The 25081-nt window shown below is 60.1% G+C and overlaps 1 protein-coding gene across 1 annotated transcript in view; it reads left to right on the top strand.

Annotated features, from left to right (window-relative positions):
• The window catches only part of LOC131573848 (staphylococcal nuclease domain-containing protein 1-like), a 96282-nt gene that overhangs the window by 51277 nt on the left and 19924 nt on the right, over positions 1-25081 (top strand). Inside the window, 5 exon segments of the mRNA XM_058828160.1 lie at positions 6475-6575; positions 12513-12623; positions 14171-14243; positions 16578-16719; positions 22437-22546. Coding sequence (XP_058684143.1) covers positions 6475-6575; positions 12513-12623; positions 14171-14243; positions 16578-16719; positions 22437-22546 — 537 coding nt within the window.

Here is a 25081-nt window from a genome sequence, read left to right as displayed (position 1 = left end):
CTTACTGGGGTGCCGCTGTTCCAGCAGGAGCCTGCAGGGCTGGGATTTGGATCTTCCAGAGCTCTTCTGGAGCTCTCCTGGAGCTCTCCTGGATCTCCTGGAGCTCTCCTGGATCTCCTGGAGCTCTCCTGGAGCTCTCCTGGAGCTCTCCTGGATCTCCTGGAGCTCTCCTGGAGCTCTCCTGGAGCTCTCCTGGATCTCCTGGATCTCCCGGAGCTCTCCTGGAGCTCTCCTGGATCTCCTGGAGCTCTCCTGGAGCTCTCCTGGAGCTCTCCTGGATCTCCTGGATCTCCTGGAGCTCTCCTGGATCTCCTGGAGCTCTCCTGGATCTCCTGGATCTCCTGGATCTCCCGGAGCTCTCCTGGAGCTCCTCCTGCCTGTTCCATCCATCCCAACATTCCCGAGGGGATTCCAGCTCCGGCTGCTCCAGTTCATGACGGGAGAGCCCAAAACCCACCCTGGCTTTCATCCCAAAATTCCTCTGCCGGATTCCTCCCCGTTCCATCCTGCTGGAACGCTGGCTCAGCCGTGACTTCCCGCAGTAATTCCCTCTGGAAAGCAGCGATCCCGTCGTGGCTGCCACGGCTCCGTCTCCCTCAGATCCTGCTGGGAGAGGAGCCGGGCTGTGGGAATGCAGCTCTGGATTCCCTGGGAAGAGACGGAATCTGTTCCCCCTCCTGCCCTCTCATTCCCGAGCCGCGGGAATTTTCCAGCTTGGGCTTTCCATGGCACACGAGGACTGCCTTTGGGGTTTTTGGCTCTCCCCGTGTCCTTCCCAGCCACTGGAATTTGCCCGGGAGCCAGGCCCAGGCCGCCATGGATCTGTGGGATCCATCGGAGCGTGTCGGGAAGGAGCGGCTCCTCCGCCCCTCGACCGCGCTCCGCCGGGGAGCGGCTCCGGATAATTGCACCGGGCGGGGGAGATGGATTGCAGCTCTTCCCTAATTAACTCCGGGATTAATCGCTGGGATGGAGGGCGCTGGCAAGGGAGAGCTCCGGGATGGAAATTCCCTGGGCATGGAAGCGATGCCGCCCTGCCCGGGGGAGAGAAAGGAGGGGATCCCTGGGGTGTCCCAGGACCCCATCCCGGAGTCACATCCCCGTGTCCCTGTGTCCCTGTGTCCCTGTGTCCCCTCCCATCCCTGTGTCCCATCCCTGTGTCCCTGTGTCCCTCTGTCCCCTCCCTGTCCCATCCCTCTCGGGAATGCCGATTCCAGCCGGGAATTCCACCCATCTCCAGAGCCCCGAGTGTTTTCCCGGTGTTTTTCCAGGGCATTTTCCTGTGTGCTCCCCTCAGAGGCCCCGGGATGTTCCCAGGATGTTCCCGGGATTCCCGGGATTCTCCTTTTGGGGTTTCCGGCACTGCCGGGGATCAGAGCCGGGATAATTCGGGATTCAAAACGGCTTTGACCCGGGAAAAGCTGGGAACACCATCCCAGCCCCGGGAAAAGCTGGGAACACCATCCCAGCCCCGGGAAAAGCTGGGAACGCCATCCCAGCCCCGGGAAAAGCTGGGAACACCATCCCAGCCCCGGGAAAAGCTGGGAACACGATCCCTGCCCCGGGAAAAGCTGGGAACACCATCCCAGCCCCGGGAAAAGCTGCGAACACCATCCCAGCCCCGGGAAAAGCTGGGAACACCATCCCAGCCCCGGGAAAAGCTGGGAACACCATCCCAGCCCCGGGAAAAGCTGGGAACGCCATCCCAGCCCCGGGAAAAGCTGGGAACACGATCCCTGCCCCGGGAAAAGCTGGGAACGCCATCCCAGCCCCGGGAAAAGCTGGGAACACCATCCCAGCCCCGGCAGGAGGGGAGGCTTCGGGGGCCCGGAGGGTTTTGGGAACGTCGGGAATTTTTTCCTGGAAGTTGAGGGAGAGCTCGGCACAGCAGCGGCGCCCGGGGGGATTTGGGGAAGGCTCCAGGTGTGGCTGGAGCCGGGCTCGGGGACGGTGGAGACTCATCCCCCGGGAATGTGCGGGAGCTGGGAATGTGCGGGAGCCGATCCCGGGAATGTGTGGGAGCCGATCCCGGGAATGTGCGGGAGCTGCTCCCGGGAATGTGCGGGAGCTGCTCCCGGGAATGTGCGGGATCCGCTCCTGGCGGTGCCGGGATGGAGGAGGGAGCTGGGATCCCGTGGGATCCGCTCCTGGCGGTACCGGGATGGAGCTGGGATGGAGCTGGGATCCTGCAGGATCCGCTCCTGGCGGTACCGGGATGGAGCTGGGATGGAGTTGGGATCCCGTGGGATCCGCTCCTGGCGGTGCCGGGGGTGCTGGAGGCTCCCGAGGCTCCCGGGAATGTTCTCGTTCCACATCCCGGCCCGTTCCCGGTTCCGGGAGCGATGCCGGGAGCACCGGGAGGGAAGCGGGGCCAGCTCCTGCTCGCCATTCCCAGGAGATCCCGCAGCAGGATGGGAGCGGGGCGGGATGAGCTTCCCTGGATCTGCCCCTATCCCGCCGGGATCATCCCACAGGGATCATCCCGCACATCCCTGGATCTGCCCCCGTCCCGCAGGGATCATCCCGCACATCCCTGACCCTGTCCCTGATCCTGCTCCTGCCCCCATCCCGCAGGGATCATCCCACAGGGATCATCCCGCACTTCCCTGGATCTGCCCCCATCCCTCCGGGATCATCCCGTACATCCCTGACCCTGTCCCTGATCCTGCTCCTGCCCCCATCCCGCAGGGATCATCCCGCACATCCCTGCCCCTGTCCCTGCTCCTGCCCCGCCGGCTCTCCGGGAGCCTTCCCCGACACGGGAGGGACCCGGGGGGCACCCACACCCCCCCCCGAGCCCCCCCCGAGCCTCCCCCGAGCCCCTTCCCAGCCCTTTCCCAGCCCCCTCCCAGTCCCTTTCCAGCCCCCCCAGCCCCTTCCCACCCCCCGAGCGCCTTCCCAGCCCCCCCCCCGGCCCCCCCGGACCCTTCCCAGCCCCTTCCAACCCCCTCCAGCCCCTTCCCACCCCCCCAGCCCCTTCCCAGCCCCTTCCCAGCCCCTCCCCACCCCCCCAGCCCCTTCCCAGCCCCCCCGAGCCCCCCCGAGCCCTTTCCCAGCCCCCCCGGCCCCTCCACCCGGCACGAGCTGCCAGGGATGTAAAAATATTCCCGGGAGCGGGTGACGCCGCCGGGCCGGGAGATCCGCGGGCGGGGGGGGTATTTTTAGCCCGGCAGGTCTGGGCTGCCACCCACCCCCCATCTGTCCCCCCCCCCGTGTCCCCGCGGCCCCCCGGAGCCCCCCGTGGGATGCGGGAATAGCAGGGAGCGGCCCCGAGCCCACCCTGCCCTCCCCGTCCCAAAGGTGGGTGGGGGGTGAGCCCCGAGCCCCTCTCCAGGCGGCCCCGGGAGGGGTCCCCGCTGTCCCCCGGGGGTGGGGACGTGTCCCCAGTGCCGCGGGGGATGGGCCTGGAGTGTCCCCGCTGTCCCCCGGGGGTGGGGACGTGTCCCCAGTGCCGCGGGGGATGGGCCTGGAGTGTCCCCGCTGTCCCCCCGGGGTGGGGATGTGTCCCCAGTGCCACAGGGAATGGGCCTGGAGTGTCCCACTGTGTCCCCCCCGGGGTGGGGACGTGTCCCCAGTGCCGCGGGGAATGGGCCTGGAGTGTCCCCGCTGTCCCCCCGGGGATGGGGACATGTCCCCAGTGCCGCAGGGTCCTGGGGCTGGAGCAGGGGATGGGCCTGGAGTGTCCCCGCTGTCCCCCCAGGCTGGAACTGGGGCAGGACATGGGGGGGGTGTCTGTCCCCCACCTCGGGACAGGGTGGCACCCCGGGAACCCCCCCGGGTGGGGACAGGGGACAGGAGCTGGGAACAGCCGCTCTGGGACAGGGGACAGGGGACAGGGGACAGGGGACAGGGGACAGGGGACAGCCGCTCTGGGACAGGGGACAGGGGACAGTGGACAGCCGCTCTGGGACCCTGGGACAGGGGACAGGGGACAGGGGCTGTGTCCTGGGGACCCCATCCCCATCCCCCCCAATCCCAGCTCTGCGCCCGTGACCCCAGGCAGCGAGGGCCGGGTCCCCACGGGTGACACTGTCAGGGGTGGCTGGGTCCCTGTGGGTGACATTGGCAGCCCTGGCCAGGTCCCTGTGGGTCCCCAGGTCCCCGTGGGTGACGGTGCCAGCCCCAGCCGGGTCCCTGTGGGTCCCCACAGGTGACACTGCCAGTCCCAGCTGGGTCCCCAGGTCCCCGTGGGTGATGGTGCCAGCCCTGTGGGTCCCTGTGGGTGACAGTGCCAGCCCTGTGGGTCCCTGTGGGTCCCTGTGGGTCCCTGTGGGTCCCCGTGGGTGACAGTGCCAGCCCTGTGGGTCCCCGTGGGTGACAGTGCCAGCCCTGTGGGTCCCTGTGGGTGACAGTGCCAGCCCTGTGGGTCCCCATGTCCCTGTGGGTGACAGTGCCAGCCCTGTGGGTCCCTGTGGGTGACAGTGCCAGCCCTGTGGGTCCCCATGTCCCTGTGGGTGACAGTGCCAGCCCTGTGGGTCCCTGTGGGTGACAGTGCCAGCCCTGTGGGTCCCCAGGTCCCCGTGGGTGACAGTGCCAGCCCTGTGGGTCCCCATGTCCCTGTGGGTGACAGTGCCAGCCCTGTGGGTCCCCGTGGGTGACAGTGCCAGCCCTGTGGGTCCCCGTGGGTGACAGTGCCAGCCCTGTGGGTCCCTGTGGGTGACAGTGCCAGCCCTGTGGGTCCCTGTGGGTCCCCGTGGGTGACAGTGCCAGCCGTGGCCGCTCAGCCCGGTGCGGTGCCGCTGTTCTGGGCTGGATTCGCTCCCGGGAGCTGCCGGGGTGATTTTAATCCTCCCTGACTGCGGCTGACCTTGGAACCCCGGCCGGCCCTTCCCAACCCTCCCCTGGATCCCGGGAATGCTTCACCTCTGTCCCCAGAGCCGTGGGGTGCCGGTGCCACCTCTGGTGCCACCTCTGGTGTCACCTCTGGTGTCACCTCTGGTGCCACACGGACCCCGCCCTGCCCTGGGATGATCCCGGCGCTGTCCCTGCGGCTCCGGAGCCTTTCCCAGCTTTCCGTGCCCGGAGTGATCCAAGGCTGGCCGTGGAATTCCATGGAATCGTGGAGTGGGTCCAGCCCTGCCATGGCAGGGACACGTCCCCTGTCCCCGGTGGCTCTGAGCCCCGTCCGGCCCTTCCAGGGATCCCTGTGGGACCTCATCCCACGGATCCCTCTGGATCCTTCCTGCCCCTGGGCACATCCGTGCACTGGGACACAGCAGGACACGGCTGGGGGCTTTCCTGATGAGGGGTCACCCCATCCCATGGATCACATGGATCCCATGGATCACATGGATCCCACCCCATGGATCCCACCCCATGGATCCCATGGATCCCACCCCATGAATCCCATGGATCCCATCCCATGGATGGATGAGGGATCCCCCCCCATGGCAGGGGGGCACTGGGGGGGCTCGGGGGTCCCTTCTATCCCAAACCATCCCGGGATTCCGTGATCCCCCGGCTGATCCCAAGCCCTGGTGCTGTGGGAGCCGATGGATCCAGCAGGATCCGTCCTGAGGTGTTCCCGGTTCGTGTCCGGGATCCCGGAGTGCTGGCAGAGCTGCCCCAGCCCCTCCCATGGGGATTCCATGGGATTCCAGGCCTGGGATGATCCCGGCCCTCCCATCCCGTCCCGGCGGGAATTTCCGTGTCCATGAACCGGGAAGTGCCGGGGCAGCAGCGCCTCGGGATCCCCACGGAGCTCTGGGAACACCCAGCAGGCACCGGGATCCCGGCTGGATCCTCATCCCGGTTCTGTCTGCCCGGAACTCCGGCTGGAACCGCCAGGAAACGGTGCTGGGATCCCGGCTGGATCCTCATCCCGGTTCCGTGTGCCTGGAACTCCGGCTGGAACCGCCAGGAAACGGTGCTGGGATCCCGGCTGGATCCTCATCCCGGTTCCGTGTGCCCGGAACTCCGGCTGGAACCGCCGGGAAATGGCTCCAGGATCCCGGCTGGATCCTTGTCCCGGTTCCGTGTGCCCGGAACTCCGGCTGGAACCGCCAGGAAACGGTGCTGGGATCCCGGCTGGATCCTCGTCCCGGTTCTGTCTGCCCGGAACTCCGGCTGGAACCACCGGGAAATGGCTCCGGGATCCCGGCAGGAACAGCGGGAATGCGGGATGGGATGGGATCCATGGGATCCATGGGATGGGATCCATGAGATGGGATGGGGTAAGGATGAAGATGAGGATGAGGAAGAGGTTGGGGATGAAGATGAGGATGATGGTGATGATGATGAAGATGATGAGGATAGGGATGAGGATGAGGAAGAGGATGGGGATGAAGATGATGATGAGGATGATGATTATGAAGATGATGATGATGATGATGGTGGTGGTGATGATTAATATGATGATGATGATGGTGATGATGATGATGATTATGAAGATGACGGTGATGATGATGATGATGAAGATGAAGGCCTGGCTGGCCGATCCCGGGGGTTTGGCCCTGAGCCGTGTCCGTGTTCCAGGTGAACGTTTCCGTGGATTACATCCGTCCCGCCAGCAGCGCCACCGAAACCGTCCCGGCCTTCTCGGAGCGCACGTGTGCCACCGTGTCCATCGGCGGCATGTGAGTCCTTCCAGGGATTGCCATTCCCTCCTGGCATTCCCAGGATCCATTCCCGGGATCCATTCCCAGGATCCATTCCCAGGATCCATTCCCAGGATCCATTCCCAGATTCCATTCCCAGGATCCATTCCCAGGTTCCATTCCCCAGATCCATTCCCAGGATCCATTCCCAGGATCCATTCCCAGGATCCATTCCCGGGTTCCATTCCCAGATTTCATTCCCAGGATCCATTCCCAGGTTCCATTCCCAGGATCCATTCCCAGGATCCATTCCCGGGTTCCATTCCCGGGATCCATTCCCAGGATCCATTCCCAGGATCCATTCCCAGATTCCATTCCCAGGATCCATTCCCAGATTCCATTCCCAGGATCCATTCCCAGATTCCATTCCCAGGATCCATTCCTAGGTTCCATTCCCAGATTCCATTCCCAGGATCCATTCCTAGGTTCCATTCCCAGATTCCATTCCCAGGATCCATTCCCAGATTCCATTCCCAGGATCCATTCCCAGGTTCCATTCCCAGGATCCATTCCCAGGATCCATTCCCAGATTCCATTCCCAGGATCCATTCCCAGGATCCATTCCCAGATTCCATTCCCAGGATCCATTCCCAGGGTCCATTCCCAGGTTCCATTCCCAGGATCCATTCCCAGGATCCATTCCCAGGTTCCATTCCCAGGATCCATTCCCAGGATCCATTCCCAGGTTCCATTCCCAGGGTCCATTCCCAGGATCCATTCCCAGGATCCATTCCCAGGATCCATTCCCAGGATCCATTCCCAGGATCCATTCCCAGGATCCGTTCCAGGGCTCTGGGGTGTGAGGGAGTCTCGCTCCCCCCTTGGCTCAGCCCCCATTCCCAGTTTCCTGGCGTTGGGATCCCGTGGGATCCGTTGGGATCCTGTGGGATCTGTTGGGATCCCGTGGGATCCATTGGGATTCTGGCCCCCCCCGGCTGTGTCGGTTTTGGGGATATCGGGATGAGGTTCCCCCAGTCCCAGGGGTGGCTTTGGAGGATTCATCCCCGCTGTCCATCCCGGGATGTTTGTCCTTCCCAAGGGACCCTCCCTGATTTCCCTTCCCCACCAGGAGCTTTGGGAGTGGGGAATGTTCCAGAGCAGCTTCCCTGCAGCTGGAATGTGCGGCCTTTCCTCCTGCGGAGAGGGGGGCTCCGGAAAATCCTGGGGGCGGGGGGCTCCAGAACATCCCTGGGGGCAGGGGGCTCCAGAACATCCCTGGGGGCAGGGGGCTCCGGCAAATCCCGGGAGAGAGGGGGCTCTGGCAAATCCCTGGCACATCCCTGTGGAGAGAGGGGGCTCTGGCACATCCCTGGCACATCCCTGGCACATTCCTGGCACATCCCTGGGAGTGGGGGCTCCGGCAAATCCCGGGAGAGAGGGGGCTCCAGAACATCCCTGGGGGCAGGGGGCTCCGGCAAATCCCTGGCACATCCCTGGCACATCCCTGTGGAAAGGCTGAGCTCTGGCACATCCCTGGGGGCAGGGGGCTCCGGCACATCCTGGGAAAGAGGGGGCTCCAGAACATCCCTGGCACATCCCTGGCACATCCCTTGGAGCGGGGGCTCTGGCACATCCCTGTGGAAAGGCTGAGCTCTGGCACATCCCTGGGGGCAGGGGGCTCCGGCAAATCCCTGGCACATCCCTGGCCCATCCCTTGGAGCAGGGGGCTCCAGAACATCCCTGGCCCATCCCTGGCACATCCCTGGCCCATCCCTGGCCCATCCCTGGCCCATCCCTTGGAGCAGGGGCTCCGGCACATCCCCGTGGAGCGGCCGGGCTCCGGCTGGCAGCGGCTCCGGGAGCTGCGTAGGGAGGATTTGTCATAGGCCCTTGGTCGCATTCCCAGTTTTTTTTCCCGGCAGCAGCTATTTTGGAAAGCGCCCAAAGCGCTGCAGCGCTGCCTTTCCCGCCCTGATCCAGGGGCTGGGAGCTGCACTCGCTTCCCTTCCCTCCCTTCCCTTCCTTCCCCTCCTTCCTGCGAAATCCGGGATCAGAGCTGAGTGTTCTGCTCCCTAATCCCAGGGCTGGGAGAGCCGGGAGAACCGGGGGAGCTGTCCCTGCATCCCGGGATATTCCAGCAGGACCAGGGCCATTCCCGATGCTGCATCCCGGGATATTCCAGCACTGCCAGAGCCATTCCCGGTGCTGCATCCCGGGATATTCCAGCAGGGCCATTCCCGATGCTGCATCCCGGGATATTCCAGCAGGGCCATTCCCGGTGCTGCATCCCGGGATATTCCAGCACTGCCAGAGCCATTCCCAGTGCTGCATCCCGGGATATTCCAGCACTGCCAGAGCCATTCCCGGTGCTGCATCCCAGGATATTCCAGCACTGCCAGGGCCATTCCCGGTGCTGATCCCGGGATATTCCAGCACTGCCAGGGCCATTCCCGGTGCTGCATCCCAGGATATTCCAGCAGGGCCATTCCCGGTGCTGCATCCCGGGATATTCCAGCACTGCCAGGGCCATTCCCGGTGCTGCATCCCAGGATATTCCAGCAGGGCCATTCCCGGTGCTGCATCCCGGGATATTCCAGCACTGCCAGAGCCATTCCCGGTGCTGCATCCCGGGATATTCCAGCACTGCCAGGGCCATTCCCGGTGCTGCATCCCGGGATATTCCAGCAGGGCCATTCCCGGTGCTGCATCCCGGGATATTCCAGCAGGGCCATTCCCGGTGCTGCATCCTGGGATATTCCAGCACTGCCAGGGCCATTCCCGGTGCTGCATCCCGGGATATTCCAGCACTGCCAGAGCCATTCCCGGTGCTGCATCCCGGGATATTCCAGCAGGGCCATTCCCGGTGCTGCATCCTGGGATATTCCAGCAGGGCCGTTCCCGGTGCTGCATCCCGGGATGCCGGGGGCGGAACAGAGCCGGGTCTGTGTCCCGAGGCCTTTGCCAGGCTGGGATGGAGCAGGGAATAAAGCCTGGCTTGTGCTCTGGGCTGGGCTGAGCCTGCTTGGAATTCCGGGCACGACAGCGCCGGGGTGGGAGCCAGGGCAGGAGCTGCAGCCCCGATCCCAGCCCTGATCCTAATCCTGATCCCAGCTTTGATCCCAGCTCTGATCCCAGCCCTGATCCCAGCCCTGATCCTAATCCTGATCCTAATCCTGATCCCAGCTCTGATCCCAGTCCTGATCCCAGTCCCGATCCCAGTCCTCATCCTAATCCTGATCCCAGCCCTGATCCCAGCTCTGATCCTAATCCTGATCCTAATCCTGATCCCAGCCCCGATCCCAGTCCTGATCCTGGCTCTGATCCCAGCTCTGATCCTAATCCTGATCCTAGTCCTGATCCCAGCCCCAATCCCAGTCCTGATCCCATTCCTGATCCTAATCCTGATCCCAGCTCTGATCCCAGCTCTGATCCCAGCTCTGATCCCAGCTCTGATCCCAGTCCTGATCCCATTCCTGATCCCATTCCTGATCCCAGCCCTGGTCCCAGCTCTGATCCCAGCTCTGATCCCATTCCTGATCCCATTCCTGATCCCAGTCCTGATCCCAGTCCTGATCCCAGTGTGGTGCTTTGGCTCTGGGAAGCAGCCGGAATTCATGGCTGGGAATTCCAGGAATTCTCTGGAACATCCAGGCTCTCTGGTGGCCCAGGGAGGGACAAGGGGGGAGCTTTTCCCCTCTCCAGGATTGGGATGGGGATCGGGATCTCTGGGATTGGGAATGTCAGGGAGCACCGGGAGCCCTCCGGCCCTTCCCTGGCTTCCCCCGGCTCCTGCTCCTTCCCGAGCATTCCTGGGGTGCCATTCCCAGGGTTCTCATTCCCAGGATTCCCATTCCCAGGATTCCCATTCCTGGGGTGTTCATTCCCAGAGTTCCCATTCCCGGGGTGTTCATTCCCAGAGTTCCCATTCCCGGGGTGTTCATTCCCAGTGCTCAGCATTCCCAGGGTTCCCGTTCCTGGTGCTCAGCATTCCCAGTGTTCAGCATTCCCAGGGTTCCCATTCCCAGTTCTCAGCATTCCCAGGGTTCCCATTCCCAGTTCTCAGCATTCCCAGTGTTCCCATTCCTGGTGCTCAGCATTCCCAGAGTTCCCATTCCCAGTTCTCAGCATTCCCAGGGTTCCCATTCCCAGTTCTCAGCATTCCCAGGGTTCCCATTCCTGGTTCTCAGCATTCCCAGGGTTCCCATTCCCAGTTCTCAGCATTCCCAGGGTTCCCATTCCCAGTTCTCAGCATTCCCAGGGTTCCCATTCCCAGTTCTCAGCATTCCCAGGGTTCCCATTCCCGGTTCTCAGCATTCCCAGAGTTCCCATTCCCAGTTCTCAGCATTCCCAGGGTTCCCATTCCCGGTTCTCAGCATTCCCAGTGCTCGACATTCCCAGTTCTCAGCATTCCCAGGGTTCCCATTCCCGGTTCTCAGCATTCCCAGGGTTCCCATTCCCAGTTCTCAGCATTCCCAGGGTTCCCATTCCCAGTTCTCAGCATTCCCAGGGTTCCCATTCCTGGTTCTCAGCATTCCCAGGCTGCCGCAGCTGCTCCGGCTGCAGCGATTCCCTCGCCTGCCAATTCCGAATTTTTGATTCCTCCCCCTGCTCCGAGACCTAATTCCAGCTCCTGGAATTTGCCCTTCCCCCTCCCCGGGATGGATCTTGATCCTCTGGATGGATCCGGATCCCCGGGATGGATCCGGATCCTCGGGATGGATCCGGATCCCCGGGATGGATCTGGATCCTCGGGATGGATCCGGATCCTCGGGATGAATCTGGATCCTCGGGATGGATCCGGATCCTCGGGATGGATCTGGATCCTCGGGATGGATCTGGATCCTCGGGATGGATCTGGATCCCCGGGATGGATCTGGATCCTCGGGATGGATCCGGATCCTCGGGATGGATCCGCTCGTTTGGGATCCGGAGGGAGCTGAGGGGGGGGATTGGAGGAGAATCAGGGATGTGCTGGCAAAGGAGAATCCATGGATTTGCTGAGAGCAGTGGAATGTGCTGGACTCAGCCCAGCCCCCCCGGCTGATCCCAGAAATCCCGGATCTCTGGGAATGGGGGTGGGGAGGTCACCCTGCCCCAGCCCCCCCAAAACTGCATTCCCGGGAAAAAGTGGGATGGGGGAATCGGGGAGATTCCCCTCGGGTCTGGGGGAAATCTGGGATGGGATTGGGAAGTGCAGGAGGCTCCTGGGGCTGGGAATGCTGAGCCTGGGGGGTTGGGGAGCTGGGGGTGGAATTCTGGGGTGGAATTTTGGGGTGGGGTTTTTGGGGTGGAATTTTGGGGTGGAATTTTGGGGTGGGGTTTTTGGGGTGGAGTTTTGGGGTGGAGTTTTGGGGTGGGGTTTTTGGGGTGGCGTTTTTGGGGTGGAATTTTGGGGTGGAATTTTGGGGTGGGGTTTTTGGGGTCCAGTTCTGGTCCCCCCCCCCCAGTGTGCTCAGAGAACTGGGATGTGTCACTCCAGGCCTTCCCTTGGGATTGAACAGGATTAGGGCAGGATTGGGATGGGAATGAACGGGATTGGGGCAGGATGGGGCAGGATTGGGATGGGAATGATCGGGATTAGGGCAGGATTGGGATGGGATTGGGGGAGGGTTGGGTGGGATTGGGATGGGAATGAACAGGATTAGGGCAGGATTGGGATGGGATTGGGTCAGGATTGGGATGGGATTAGGTCAGGATTGGGGTCTCCCTGCCCCAGTTCCTGACCCGTTCCCGTTCCCATTCCCGTTCCCATTCCCGTTCCCATTCCCATTCCCATTCCCGTTCCCATCCCCATTCCCGTTCCCATTCCCGTTCCCATCCCCATTCCCGTTCCCATTCCCGTCCCCATTCCCATTCCCGTTCCCGTTCCCATCCCCATTCCCATCCCCATTCCCATCCCCATCCCCATTCCCATTCCCATTCCCATCCCCGTTCCCGTTCCCATTCCCATTCCCGTTCCCGTTCCCGTTCCCGCAGTAACATCGCCGAGGCTCTGGTCAGCAAGGGCCTGGCCACGGTGCTGCGCTACCGGCAGGACGACGACCAGCGCTCGGCACACTACGATGAGCTGCTGGCAGCCGAGGCTCGGTGAGTGTCACTGTGTGTGTCACTGTGTCACCTGTGTCACCTGTGTCACCTGTGTCACCTGTGTCCTGTGTGTGTCACTGTGTGTGTCCCTGTGTCACTGTCTGTGTGTCACTGTGTGTCACTGTGTGTCACTGTGTGTGTCCCTGTGTCACTGTCTGTGTGTCACTGTGTGTCACTGTGTGTCACTGTGTGTGTCCCTGTGTCCCTGTGTGTGTCACTACAATGAGCTGCTGGCAGCTGAGGCTCGGTGAGTGTCACCTGTGTCACCTGTCTGTGTCACCTGTGTCACCTGTCCTGTGTACCTGTGTCAACTGTGTCACCTGTGTCACCTGTGTCACTGTCACCTGTGTCACTGTGTGTGTCACCTGTGTGTGTCACTGTGTGTCACTGTGTGTGTCCCTGTGTCACTGTGTGTGTCACTACAATGAGCTGCTGGCAGCCGAGGCTCGGTGAGTCTGTGTCACCTGTGTCACCTGTGTCACCTGTGTCCTGTGTCACCTGTGTCACCTGTGTCCTGTGTCACCTGTGTCACCTGTGTCCTGTGTCCCTGTGTGTGTCACTGTGTCCCCTGTGTCACTGTCCCACGGCCTCATCCCAAGGGAACATCCCAAGGGAACATCCCGGGAAGATCCCAAGGGAACATCCCAAGGGAACATCCCGGGAACATCCCAAGGGAACATCCCGGGAACATCCCAAGGGAACATCCCAAGGGAACATCCCGGGAACATCCCAAGGGAACATCCCAAGGGAACATCCCGGGAAGATCCCAGCTCCCATCCCTGTGCCGGGACGAGGATCCGGCTGGGCCTGGATCCAGCTGGGATCTCCCGCTGCTTTTCCATCCTCGGTTCCATCCCCACGTTCCCAGTCCCGGCTCCTCCAGCCCCGCTGCTCCGGGCAGGGCCGCGCTCCGGGTGGATCCCGGTGATCCCGGTGATCCCAGGATCCCTCAGGGGCTCATTCCCGCTGATTCCGGTGATCCCTCAGGGGCTCATTCCCGCTGATCCCAGGATCCCTCAGGGGCTCATTCCCGGTGATCCCTCAGGAGCTCATTCCTGCTGATCCCAGTATCCCTCAGGAGCTCATTCCTGGTGATCCCAGGATCCCTCAGGAGCTCATTCCCGGTGATCCCAGGATCCCTCAGGAGCTCATTCCCGCTGATCCCAGGATCCCTCAGGAGCTCATTCCCGCTGATCCCAGGATCCCTCAGGGGCTCATTCCCAGTGATCCCAGGATCCCTCAGGAGCTCATTCCCGGTGATCCCAGGATCCCTCAGGGGCTCATTCCCGCTAATCCCAGGATCCCTCAGGGGCTCATTCCCAGTGATCCCAGGATCCCTCAGGAGCTCATTCCCGGTGATCCCAGGATCCCTCAGGGGCTCATTCCCGGTGATCCCAGGATCCCTCAGGGGCTCATTCCCGGTGATCCCTCAGGAGCTCATTCCCGGTGATCCCAGGATCCCTCAGGGGCTCATTCCCGGTGATCCCAGGATCCCTCAGGGGCTCATTCCCGGTGATCCCAGGATCCATTCCCGGCTCCTCTTGCAGGGCCATCAAGAACGGGAAGGGGCTGCACAGCAAGAAGGAGGTGCCGATCCACAGGGTGGCCGACATCTCCGGAGTAAGGATCCAAACGGGATAAAACCTGTGGGGAGAAATGGGATAAAACCTGTGGGGATAAATGGGATAAAACCTGTGGGGATAAACGGGATAAAACCTGTGGGGATAAAACCCACAGGGATAAACGGGATAAAACCTGTGGGGAGAAATGGGATAAAACCTGTGGGGAGAAATGGGATAAAACCTGTGGGGAGAAATGGGATAAAACCTGTGGGGAGAAATGGGATAAAACCTGTGGGGAGAAATGGGATAAATCCCACAGGAGAAACGGGATAAATCCCATGGGGAGAAACGGGATAAAACCCACGGGGAGAAATGGGATAAAACCTGTGGGGATAAATGGGATAAATCCCACGGGGAGAAATGGGATAAAACCTGTGGGGAGAAATGACCTGTGGGGAGAAATGGGATAAAACCTGCAGGGATAAAACCCATGGGAATAAACAAGATAAAACCCACGGGGAGAAATGGGATAAAACCTGTGGGGAGAAACAGGATAAAACCTGTGGGGAGAAATGGGATAAAACCCACGGGAATAAACGGGATAAAACCCACAGGGATAAAACCCACAGGAATAAATGGGATGAAACCCACAGGAATAAACGGGATAAAAGCCTCAGGGATAAAACCCACAGGAATAAACGGGATAAAAGCCTCAGGGATAAAACCCACAGGAATAAACGGGATAAAAGCCACAGGGATGAAACCCACAGGAATAAATGGGATGAAACCCACGGGAATAAACGGGATAAAAGCCACGGGACTAAACGGGATAAAAGCCACGGGAATAAATGGGATAAAAGCCACAGGAATAAATGGGATAAAAGCCTCCCGGCGCCGTTTCCTGGGAGCTCCGGGGTTGTTCCCGTTTCCCCTCGGGTCAATAAACCGGGAGCTGCCCCAGAGCCTGGGATCCAGAGCCGGGAGCCAGCACCCGAGGGTGCCGGAGGGAAAATCCGGGATTCCAGTGGGAATCTGGAATGCCGGTGGGAATCCGGAATGCCGGAGGGAATCTGGGATTCCCCGGCTCTGCTGAGGGGATCTGGGGATCCCCACACCTCCCGGCAGAGCTCGTTAAGTTTTCCTCCGTTAATTAACGTTTCCAAGGATTTCTGTGGAGCCCTTGGCTGCAGGGATGGGATGGGATGGGATGGGATGGGATGGGATGGGATGGGATGGGATGGGATGGGATGGGATGGGATGGGATGGGATCCATGGGATGGGATGGGATCCATGGGATGGGATCCATGGGATGGGATGGGATGGGATGGGATCCATGGGATGGGATCCATGGGATGGGATGGGATGGGATGGGATCCATGGGATGGGATGGGATGGGATGGGATGGGATGGGATGGGATGGGATGGGATGGGATGGGATGGGATGGGATGGGATCCATGGGATGGGATGGGATGGGATGGGATGGGATGGGATGGGATGGGATGGGATGGGATGGGATCCATGGGATGGGATGGGATGGGATCCATGGGATGGGATGGGATGGGGCGGATCCCGAGAAAGCCGTGGGATGCTCCATTAGGGATGGAGGAAATGGGGCCGGAGCTCTCCTGCTGCTCCTGCCCTGGAGGGGATTTGGGATTTGGGATTTGGGATTTGGGATTTGGATGGGTTTGGGGGTGGGTTTAGGGATTCGTTTTGGATGGATTTTGGCTGCATTTGGGATGTATTTGGGATGTGTTTTGGGATATATTTAGGATTTATTTTGGGATGGATTTGGGATTTTTGGATGTCGTTTGAGATGTGTTTTGAGATGCATTTTGAGACGTGTTTCGGGATATATTTGGGGTTTGGGGATGGATTTTGGCTGGATTTTGGGATATGTTTGGGATCTGTTTTTGGATGGATTTGGAGTTTATTCTGGGCTGTATTTAAAGATGTGCTTTAGGACGTATTTGGGATTCCGGGACGGATCCGGGTGGTGTTTGGGGCCCATCCCGAGCTGGACACGCTCGGCTCCGTGCCCAGACCCCGATCCCAGCGGGAACAGGGGATGGGATTCCCAGGGCTGGGATTCCGGAGGGGCTCTGAGCTGGACACAGCTCCGTGCCCAAACCCCGATCCCAAATCCCGCCAGGATTGGTGGGGCTGGGATTTCAGAGGGGATCTGAGCTGGACACGCTCGGCTCCGTGCCCAGACCCCGATCCCAGCGGGAACAGGGGATGGGATTCGGGGGCCGGAATTCGGGGGCCGGGATTCCGGAGGGGCTCTGAGCTGGACACGCTCGGCCCCATTCCCAAACCCCGATCCCCAATCCCACTGGGATTCCCGAGGCCAGGATTCCGGAGGGAATCTGAGTTCCCGATTTCCCACAGGACACGCAGAAGGCGAAGCAGTTCCTGCCGTTCCTGCAGCGCGCCGGCCGCTCCGAGGCCGTGGTGGAATACGTGTTCAGCGGATCCCGCCTCAAACTCTTCCTGCCCAAGGAAACCTGCCTGATCACCTTCCTGCTCGCCGGTGAGCGCCGGGATCTGGGATCCAGGATCTGGGATCTGGGGGGATCCAGGATCCGTCACCTGGGGATCTGGGATCTGCACCCCGGGATCTGTGTCGTGGGGGGATCTGGGATCCGTGTCCTGGGGGGATCCAGGATCAGCACTGTGGGATCCAGGATCTGTGTCCTGGGGACCTGAGATTGGCACTCCAGGATCCATGTCCTGGGGGGATCCAGGATCCATGTCCTGGAGATCTGGGATTGGCACCATGGGATCCAGGAATTCCTGCTCCATGGGAATTCCTGCTCCATGGGAATTCGTGCTCCATGGGAATTCCTGTTCCATGGGAATTCCTGCTCCATTGGGAATTCCTGCTCTGTGGGAATTCCTGTTCCACGGGAATTCCTGCTCCGTGGTCTTGTTCCATGGGAATTCCAGTTCTGTGGGAATTCCTTCTCCATGGGAGTTCCTTCTCCATGGGAATTCCTGCTCCATAGGAATTCCTGCTCCATGGGGGTACCTGTTCCATTGGGATTCCTGTTCCGTGGGAATTCCTGTTCCATTGGGATTCCTGTTCCATTGGGAATTCCTGCTACATTGGGAATTCCTGCTCCATGGGAATTCCTGCTACATTGGGAATTCCTGCTCCATGGGAATTCCTGTTCCCTTGGGATTCCTGTTCCATGGGAAGTCCTTCTCCATGGGAATTCCTGTTCCGTGAGAATTCCCATTCCATTGGGATCCCTGCTCCATGGGAATTCCTGTTCCACGGTAATTCCTGCTCCGTGGTCTTGTTCCATGGGAATTCCAGCTCCGTGGGAATTCCAGCTCCGTGGGAATTCCTGTTCCATGGGGATTCCTGTTCCGTGGAAATTCCTGCTCCATGGGAATTCCTATTCCATGGGGGTACCTGTTCCATGGGAATTCCTGTTCCATGGGAATTCCTGCTCCACCCTGCTCTGTTCCAGACAGGATTGCTCCCCAAGACCATCCCATCCCATCCCATCCCATCCCATCCCATCCCATCCCATCCCATCCCATCCCATCCCATCCCATCCCATCCCATCCCATTGAATCCCACAATCCCGGCGGGACCTTCTGGCTTTTATTTTCCCAGTTTTTTGCTGGATTTCTCCCCGGTGCCATTCCCAAGCCTCCTCTGCCAAGCCAGGAATAGGATAAATATCCGCCTTTTATCAACGCCTGCCTTTTTTATGGATATCAAATGCAAATGAGCACCAGAAAGAGATGCCAAGTCCCTTAAAATGTGACTCCAGGGATGCTCCCGCGGGAGCTCATCCCGGCTTTCCAGCTAAAATAGATCCGTCAGAGCACTATAAATATGTGCAAATACCGGCGCCGCTCTAATCCCAAATTCCTCTCCCGGCAAAACTCGGGAGCCTGACGCCTTCCCGGAGCGGGGGCTGGGAGCGGGAGAATTCCCGAGGGATGAGGGGGCACCTCCGGGGCTGCTGGAGCGGCCGAGTGGCTCCGAAGGGCCCAAAACCTTCCCGGAATCGGGATGGGAATCCGGAGCTTTTCCGTGTCAGCGTTCCCAGCGCGGGGCTGTCCCGGAGCGGATCCTCGGCATTCCGGTCCCATCCCCGCAGTTCCCGGCTCCCAAAATCCATCAATCCCGCCGGAGACGGATCCCGGTGCCGGCTCTGGCACAGCCGGGGGCACAAAGCCGCCCAAATCCCCGGAATCGAGGCTGGAATGGTCCTGATCCATCTGTCCCCACCGAGGGCCCGGGAGGAATTCCTCCTGGAATCCTGGTGCAGGATCCTCCAGGGATCCTCTGGGATACTCTGGGATGCTGTGGAATGCCCTGGAATGCCTTGGGATGCTCCAAAATATCCCAGGAATGCTCTGAAATGCTCCAGGATATCCCAGGGATGCTCTGGGATACTCTGGGATGCTGTGGAATGCCCTGGGATGCCCAGGAATGCCTTGGGATGCTCCAGGATATCCCAGAGATGCTCTGGAATGCCCTGGAATGCCTTGGGATGCTCCAGGTTATCCCAGGGATGCTCTGGGATACCCAGGAATGCCTTGGGATGCTCCAGGATATCCCAGGGATGCTCTGGGATACCCAGGAATGCCTTGGGATGCTCCAGGATATCCCAGGGATGCTCTGGGATACCCAGGAATGCCTTGGGATGCTCCAGGATATCCCAGGGATGCTGTGGGATACCCAGGAATGCCCTGGAATGCCTTGGGATGCTCCAGGATATCCCAGGGATGCTCTGGGATGCCTTGGGATGCTCGAGGATATCCCAGGGATGCTCCAGGGTACCCAGGAATGCCTTGGGATGCTCCAGGATATCCCAGGGATGCTCTGGGATGCCTTGGGATGCTCGAGGATATCCCAGGGATGCTCCAGGGTACCCAGGAATGCCTTGGGATGCTCCAGGATATCCCAGGGATGCTCTGAAATGCTCCAGGATATCCCAGGGATGCTCTGGGATACTCTGGGATGCCTTGGGATGCTCCAGGATATCCCAGGGATGCTCCAGGGTATCCCAGGAACGCTCTGGAATGTCCATGGGATGCTCAGGGATACCTCGGGATGCTCAGGATGCTGCGGGACACTCTGGGACACTCTGGAATTGTTTCCCGGTCCCTGCAGGGCCGGTCCCGGGCTGGGAGCGGCCCCACGGCCGCTGGATTTCTCCAGGATTGTTCTGGAATTCTCTGGGAAGCCCAGGGAGCGCGGTGGCCGCGGCGCTCGCGGCCGCGTCCCTCATTAATCCGTCACGGCTTCCCGGGAAGCGCGGCTCCGCCGCCGGATCGGGATTAGCTGCTATTTATAAAGCGCTGGAGAACTTCTCCGGGTGCCAGCATTCCCGGCGGGATGAGCGCTCCAGGCCCGGCCTTCGCAGCTTCCCCTTTTCCAGAACCTTCCCTCGGCTGGGTCTGGGAGGCACCAGAGCCCGGAGAGGATCCAGAGCGCGCTCCCGGCCCGGAGGAGCCGAAGGATTCCGGTGCTTGCTCAGCTCTTCCCTCGGGGTTTTGAGGGAAAAAATTCCCTGGTGGTCCCTGAGCCCTCCTGGGGGAGGAAGAGCAGCTCCAGCCCCTTGTTCCCATTCCTGGGGCAGCGCTGGGGATGCTCCTCACCGGGGAAATTTGGGATCAGAGGCAGGGTTTGGGATCACAGGAAGGGTTGGGATCACAGGCAGGGTTTGGGATCACAGGTTTGGGATCACAGGCAGGGTTTGGGATCACAGGTTTGGGATCAGAGGAAGGGTTTGGGATCAGAGGAAGGGTTTGGGATCAGAGGCAGGGTTTGGGATCAGAGGCAGGGTTTGGGATCACAGGCAGGGTTTGGGATCACAGGCAGGGTTTGGGATCAGAGGCAGGGTTTGGGATCACAGGTTTGGGATCACAGGCAGGGTTTGGGATCACAGGAAGGGTTTGGGATCACAGGCAGGGTTTGGGATCACAGGCAGGGTTTGGGATCAGAGGAAGGGTTGGGATCACAGGCAGGGTTTGGGATCAGAGGAAGGGTTTGGGATCACAGGCAGGGTTTGGGATCACAGGCAGGGTTTGGGATCACAGGCAGGGTTTGGGATCAGAGGCAGGGTTTGGGATCAGCGGAAGGGTTTGGGATCACAGGCAGGGTTTGGGATCACAGGGAGGGTTTGGGATCACAGGTTTGGGATTAGAGGCAGGGTTTGGGATCACAGGCAGGGTTTGGGATCAGTGGAAGGGTTTGGGATCACAGGCAGGGTTTGGGATCAGAGGCAGGGTTTGGGATCACAGACGGGGTTTGGGATCACAGATAGGGTTTGGGATCAGAGGCAGGGTTTGGGATCAGAGCCCAGCCGGGGCTGGAAGGAGGATCCCGGGCTGATCCCGGGTTTTGGGGGGCCTGATGGTTCCAGCTCATTAATAAAGATCCCGGGATTTCCTGATCCCATCCCACATTCTGCTGTGTTTCCCAGAAATCCCCTTTTCCCAGAAATCCCCTTTTCCCAGAAATTCCCTTTCCCAGAAATCCCCTTTCCCAGAAATTCCCTTTCCCAGAAATCCCCTTTTCCAGAAATTCCCTTTTCCCAGAAATTCCCTTTCCCAGAAATCCCCTTTCCCAGAAATTCCCTTTCCCAGAAATCCCCTTTTCCCAGAAATCCCCTTTTCCCAGAAATCCCCTTTTCCCAGAAATCCCCTTTTCCCAGAAATCACCTTTTCCAGAGTCCCAGAGATGATGATGAGGATGAGGATGGGGATGAAGATGAGGATGAGGAGGATGAGGATGAGGATGAGGATGATGAGGAGGAGGAGGAGGAGGAGGATGAAGATGATGAGGATGATGAGGATGAAGATGAGGATGATGAAGAGGATGAGGATGAGGAGGATGAGGATGATGAGGATGGGGATGATGAAGATGAGGATGATGAAGATGAGGATGAGGATGAAGATGATGAGGATGAAGATGAGGATGAGGATGATGAAGAGGATGAGGATGATGAGGATGAGGATGATGAAGATGAGGATGAGGATGATGATGATGAGGAGGAGGATGAGGATGAAGATGATGATGAGGATGAGGATGATGAAGAGGATGAGGATGAAGATGAGGATGAGGAGGATGAGGATGATGAGGATGAGGATGATGAAGATGAGGATGATGAAGATGAGGATGAGGATGAGGATGAGGATGATGAAGAGGATGAGGAGAATGAGGAAGAGGATGATGAGGATGATGAAGATGAGGAAGATGAGGATGAGGAAGAAGATTATTAAGATGATGAAGAGGATGATGAAGATGAGTAAGATGAGGAAGATGAGGATGAGGAAGAAGATTATGAGGATGAGGATGATGAGGATGAGGATGATGAGGATGAGGATGAGGATGATGAGGATGATGAGGATGAGGAAGGAGCCGGTGGCACAGGGACATTGTCCCTTGGGATGGGCTCTGGGCGCTCCTGGCTGCTCCGGGCAGGATCCATGTCCCTGTCCCTGATGTTGGTGACACGGATGTGGCCCTGGGGATGTGGCACCTCCTCCCTGGTGGCTCCGGCTGGGAGCTGCAGTTCCTGGCTCCTCATTCATTATGCAAATTATGGAAATGAGCATTAATGATGCAGGACTTCCCTCTGAGCCGGGGCAGGGGGATCCCGGGGACAGCGGGACGAGGGACAGGGGAGCGGCTGTGACAGAGGGGTCGGGATGGGGGCTGGATGTGTCCCCGTGTCCCCATCCCTGTGTCCCATCCCTGTGTCCCTGTGTCCCATCCCTGTGTCTCTGTGTCCCATCCCTGTGTCCCTGTGTCCCATCCCTGTGTCCATCCCTGTGTCCATCCCCGTGTCCCATCCCTGTCCCATCCCTGTGTCCCAATCCCTGTGTCCCTGTGTCCCATCCCTGTGTCCCCGTGTCCCATCCCTGTGTCCCCATCCCTGTGTCCCTGTGTTCCATCCCTGTCCCATCCCTGTGTCCCCATCCCTGTGTCCCTGTGTCCCATCCCTGTGTCCCGTCCCTGTGTCCCATCCCCATGTCCCCATCCCTGTGTCCCATCCCTGTGTCCCCGTGTCCCCATCCCTGTCCCATCCCTGTGTCCCCGTGTCCCATCCCTGTGTCCCTGTGTCCATCCCTGTGTCCATCCCTGTGTCCATCCCCGTGTCCCCATCCCTGTGTCCCATTCCCAGGATCCATTCCCAGGATCCATTCCCAGGATCCATTCCCAGGATCCATTCCCAGGATCCATTCCCGGTCCCTGATTCCCGGTTATTCCCACAGGGATCGAGTGTCCGCGGGGTGCCCGGAACGTTCCGGGGCTGGCGCAGGAGGGGGAGCCCTTCAGCGAGGAGGCCACGCTCTTCACCAAGGAGCTGGTGCTGCAGCGGGAGGTACGGCCGGGGGATCCGGGGGATCTGGGGGATCCGGGGGGGATCTGGGGGAGATCCGGGGGGATCCGGGGGACCGGAGGGTGCGGTGATACCCAGGGATCCCAGGGATACTGAGGGATCCCAGGGGATACCAAGAGATCCCAGGGGATCTGGCGAGATCCCGGGTGATTCTGAGGGATCCCAGGGGATCCCAGGGGATACTGAGCGTGCCCTGGGCGGATCCTGGGGTTGGATTCCGGATGGATCCCCCTGTTTGAAGCTGTTCCCGTTAACGTCTCCGGATACTGAAATTCCCGGGATTCCCGGGATTTCCCTGATTGCAGCTCCGGGGTCCTTTTGGGTAATCGATCCCTGATCCACATTCCCGAGGTGGATCCCAGGCTCTCACCGGTCCCTGGGCTGAAATTCAGGGATCGAGGCTCCCATCCAGATGTGGGCATGGATCCAGATGTGGGCACGGATCCAGATGGGATTTATGGATCCAGATGTGGGATTTATGGATTGAGATGGGATTTATGGATCCAGATGGGATTTATGGATCCAGATGGGATTTATAGATCCAGGTGGGATTTATGGATCGAGATGGGATTTATGGATCCAGATGGGATTTATGGATCCAGATGGGATTTATGGATCCAGATGTGGGATTTATGGATCCAGGTGGGGTTTATGGATCCAGACGGGATTTATGGATCCAGGCGGGATTTATGGATCCAGATGGAATTTATGGATCCAGGTGGGATTTATGGATCCAGATGGGATTTATGGATCCAGATGTGGCCGTGGTTGCAGGCACGGTTGATGCAGATATGGACGCAGCTGCAGTTTTGGGCAGGGATCCAGATGTGGGCATGGATCCAGGTGTTGCCATGGATGCAGTTGTTGGCAGATCCAGGTGTGGGTGTGGATCCAGGTGGGGGCAGGGATGCAGTTGTTGCCATGGATGCAGTTGTTGGCGGATCCAGATGTGGTTTGTGGATCCAGGTGTGGCTGCAGATCCAGGTGTGGCCCTGGATCCAGCTGTGGCTGCAGATCCAGGTGTTGCCGTGGGTGCAGATGTGGCAGACACAGGTGCAGGTGTGGACCCGGATGCAGGCGTGGATCCAGCTGTGGGTGTGGATCCAGCTGTGGCTGCAGATCCAGCTGTGGGTGTGGATCCAGCTGTGGGTGTGGATCCAGCTGTGGCTGCAGATCCAGCTGTGGCTGCAGATCCAGCAGTGGCCCTGGATCCAGCTGTGGCAGCAGCTGCAGGCCGGTGGTGCCGGCTGTGGGGACATGGGAACACAGGGACATGAGGATGTGGAATGCTGGGATACGGGAATGCTGGGACATGGGGAAATGGAAACAGGGGGACAGGAGGACACTGGGACACAGGACACACTGACGGGACACACGGACACATGGACACAGGGACACAGGGACACAGGGACACAGGGACACAGGGACAGGATACATGGACACAGGACACACGGACAGGACACAGGGACACAGGGACACAGGGACACAGGACACACTGACACACTGACAGGACACACGGACACAGGGACACAGGGACAGGGACAGGACACATGGACACAGGACACACGGACAGGACACAGGGACAGGGACAGAGGGACACAGGGACAGGACACAGAGACACAGGGACACAGGGACACAATGACAGGACACAGGGACACAGGACACAGGGACAGGACACAGTGACAGTGACACAGTGACACCGCAGCCGTCCCTCCCCGCTCAGCTCCCCGCGCTGCCGGGAATTGCTGAGCCGCATCCCAAGGGTTTGGCTGCGCTGCCTCGGCACATTCCAGAGCTGCACCTGCCCGGGAATGGCGGCTGGACGGAGCTGGAACATTCCCGGGAATGCTGTGGCAGGAGGACACGTGGGAGCCGGGACATTCCCGGGAATGCTGTGGCAGGAGGACACGTGGGAGCCAGGACAGTTCCCGGGAATTCTGTGGCAGGAGGACACGTGGGAGCTGGAACATTCCCGGGAATGCTGTGTCAGGAGGACACATGGGAGCTGGGACAATTCCTGGGAATGCTGTGGCAGGAGGACACGTGGGAGCCTGGACAGTTCCCGGGAATGCTGTGGCAGGAGGACACGTGGGAGCTGGGACAATTCCTGGGAATGCTGTGGCAGGAGGACACGTGGGAGCTGGGCTGATTCCCGGGAATGTCGTGGGGAGGCCGTGGGAAGGGCTGGGCTGCTGCCCAGGAACATGGCAGAGGGGAGGCCACGTGGGACTCGGGCTGCAGGGATTGGGGGTGCAGGGATTCAGGATTTGGGATGCAGGGATTGAGGATGCAGGGATTTGGAAGGCAGGGCAGGGATTTGGGATGCAGGGATTCAGGATTTGGGATGCAGGACAGGGATTCGGGATGCAGGGATTCAGGATTTGGGATTTGGGATTTAGGATGCAGGACAGGGATTCAGGATTTGGGATGCAGGACAGGGATTTGGGATTCATGATTTGGGATGCAGGACAGGGATTTGGGATTCAGGGATTCATGATTTGGGATGCAGGAACGCCG

Source organism: Poecile atricapillus, chromosome Z, assembly GCF_030490865.1.
Source record: "Poecile atricapillus isolate bPoeAtr1 chromosome Z, bPoeAtr1.hap1, whole genome shotgun sequence".
Classification (NCBI taxonomy): domain Eukaryota; kingdom Metazoa; phylum Chordata; class Aves; order Passeriformes; family Paridae; genus Poecile; species Poecile atricapillus.
Note: the sequence above shows the minus strand (reverse complement) of the source record. Positions and strands in the feature narration are given on the sequence as shown.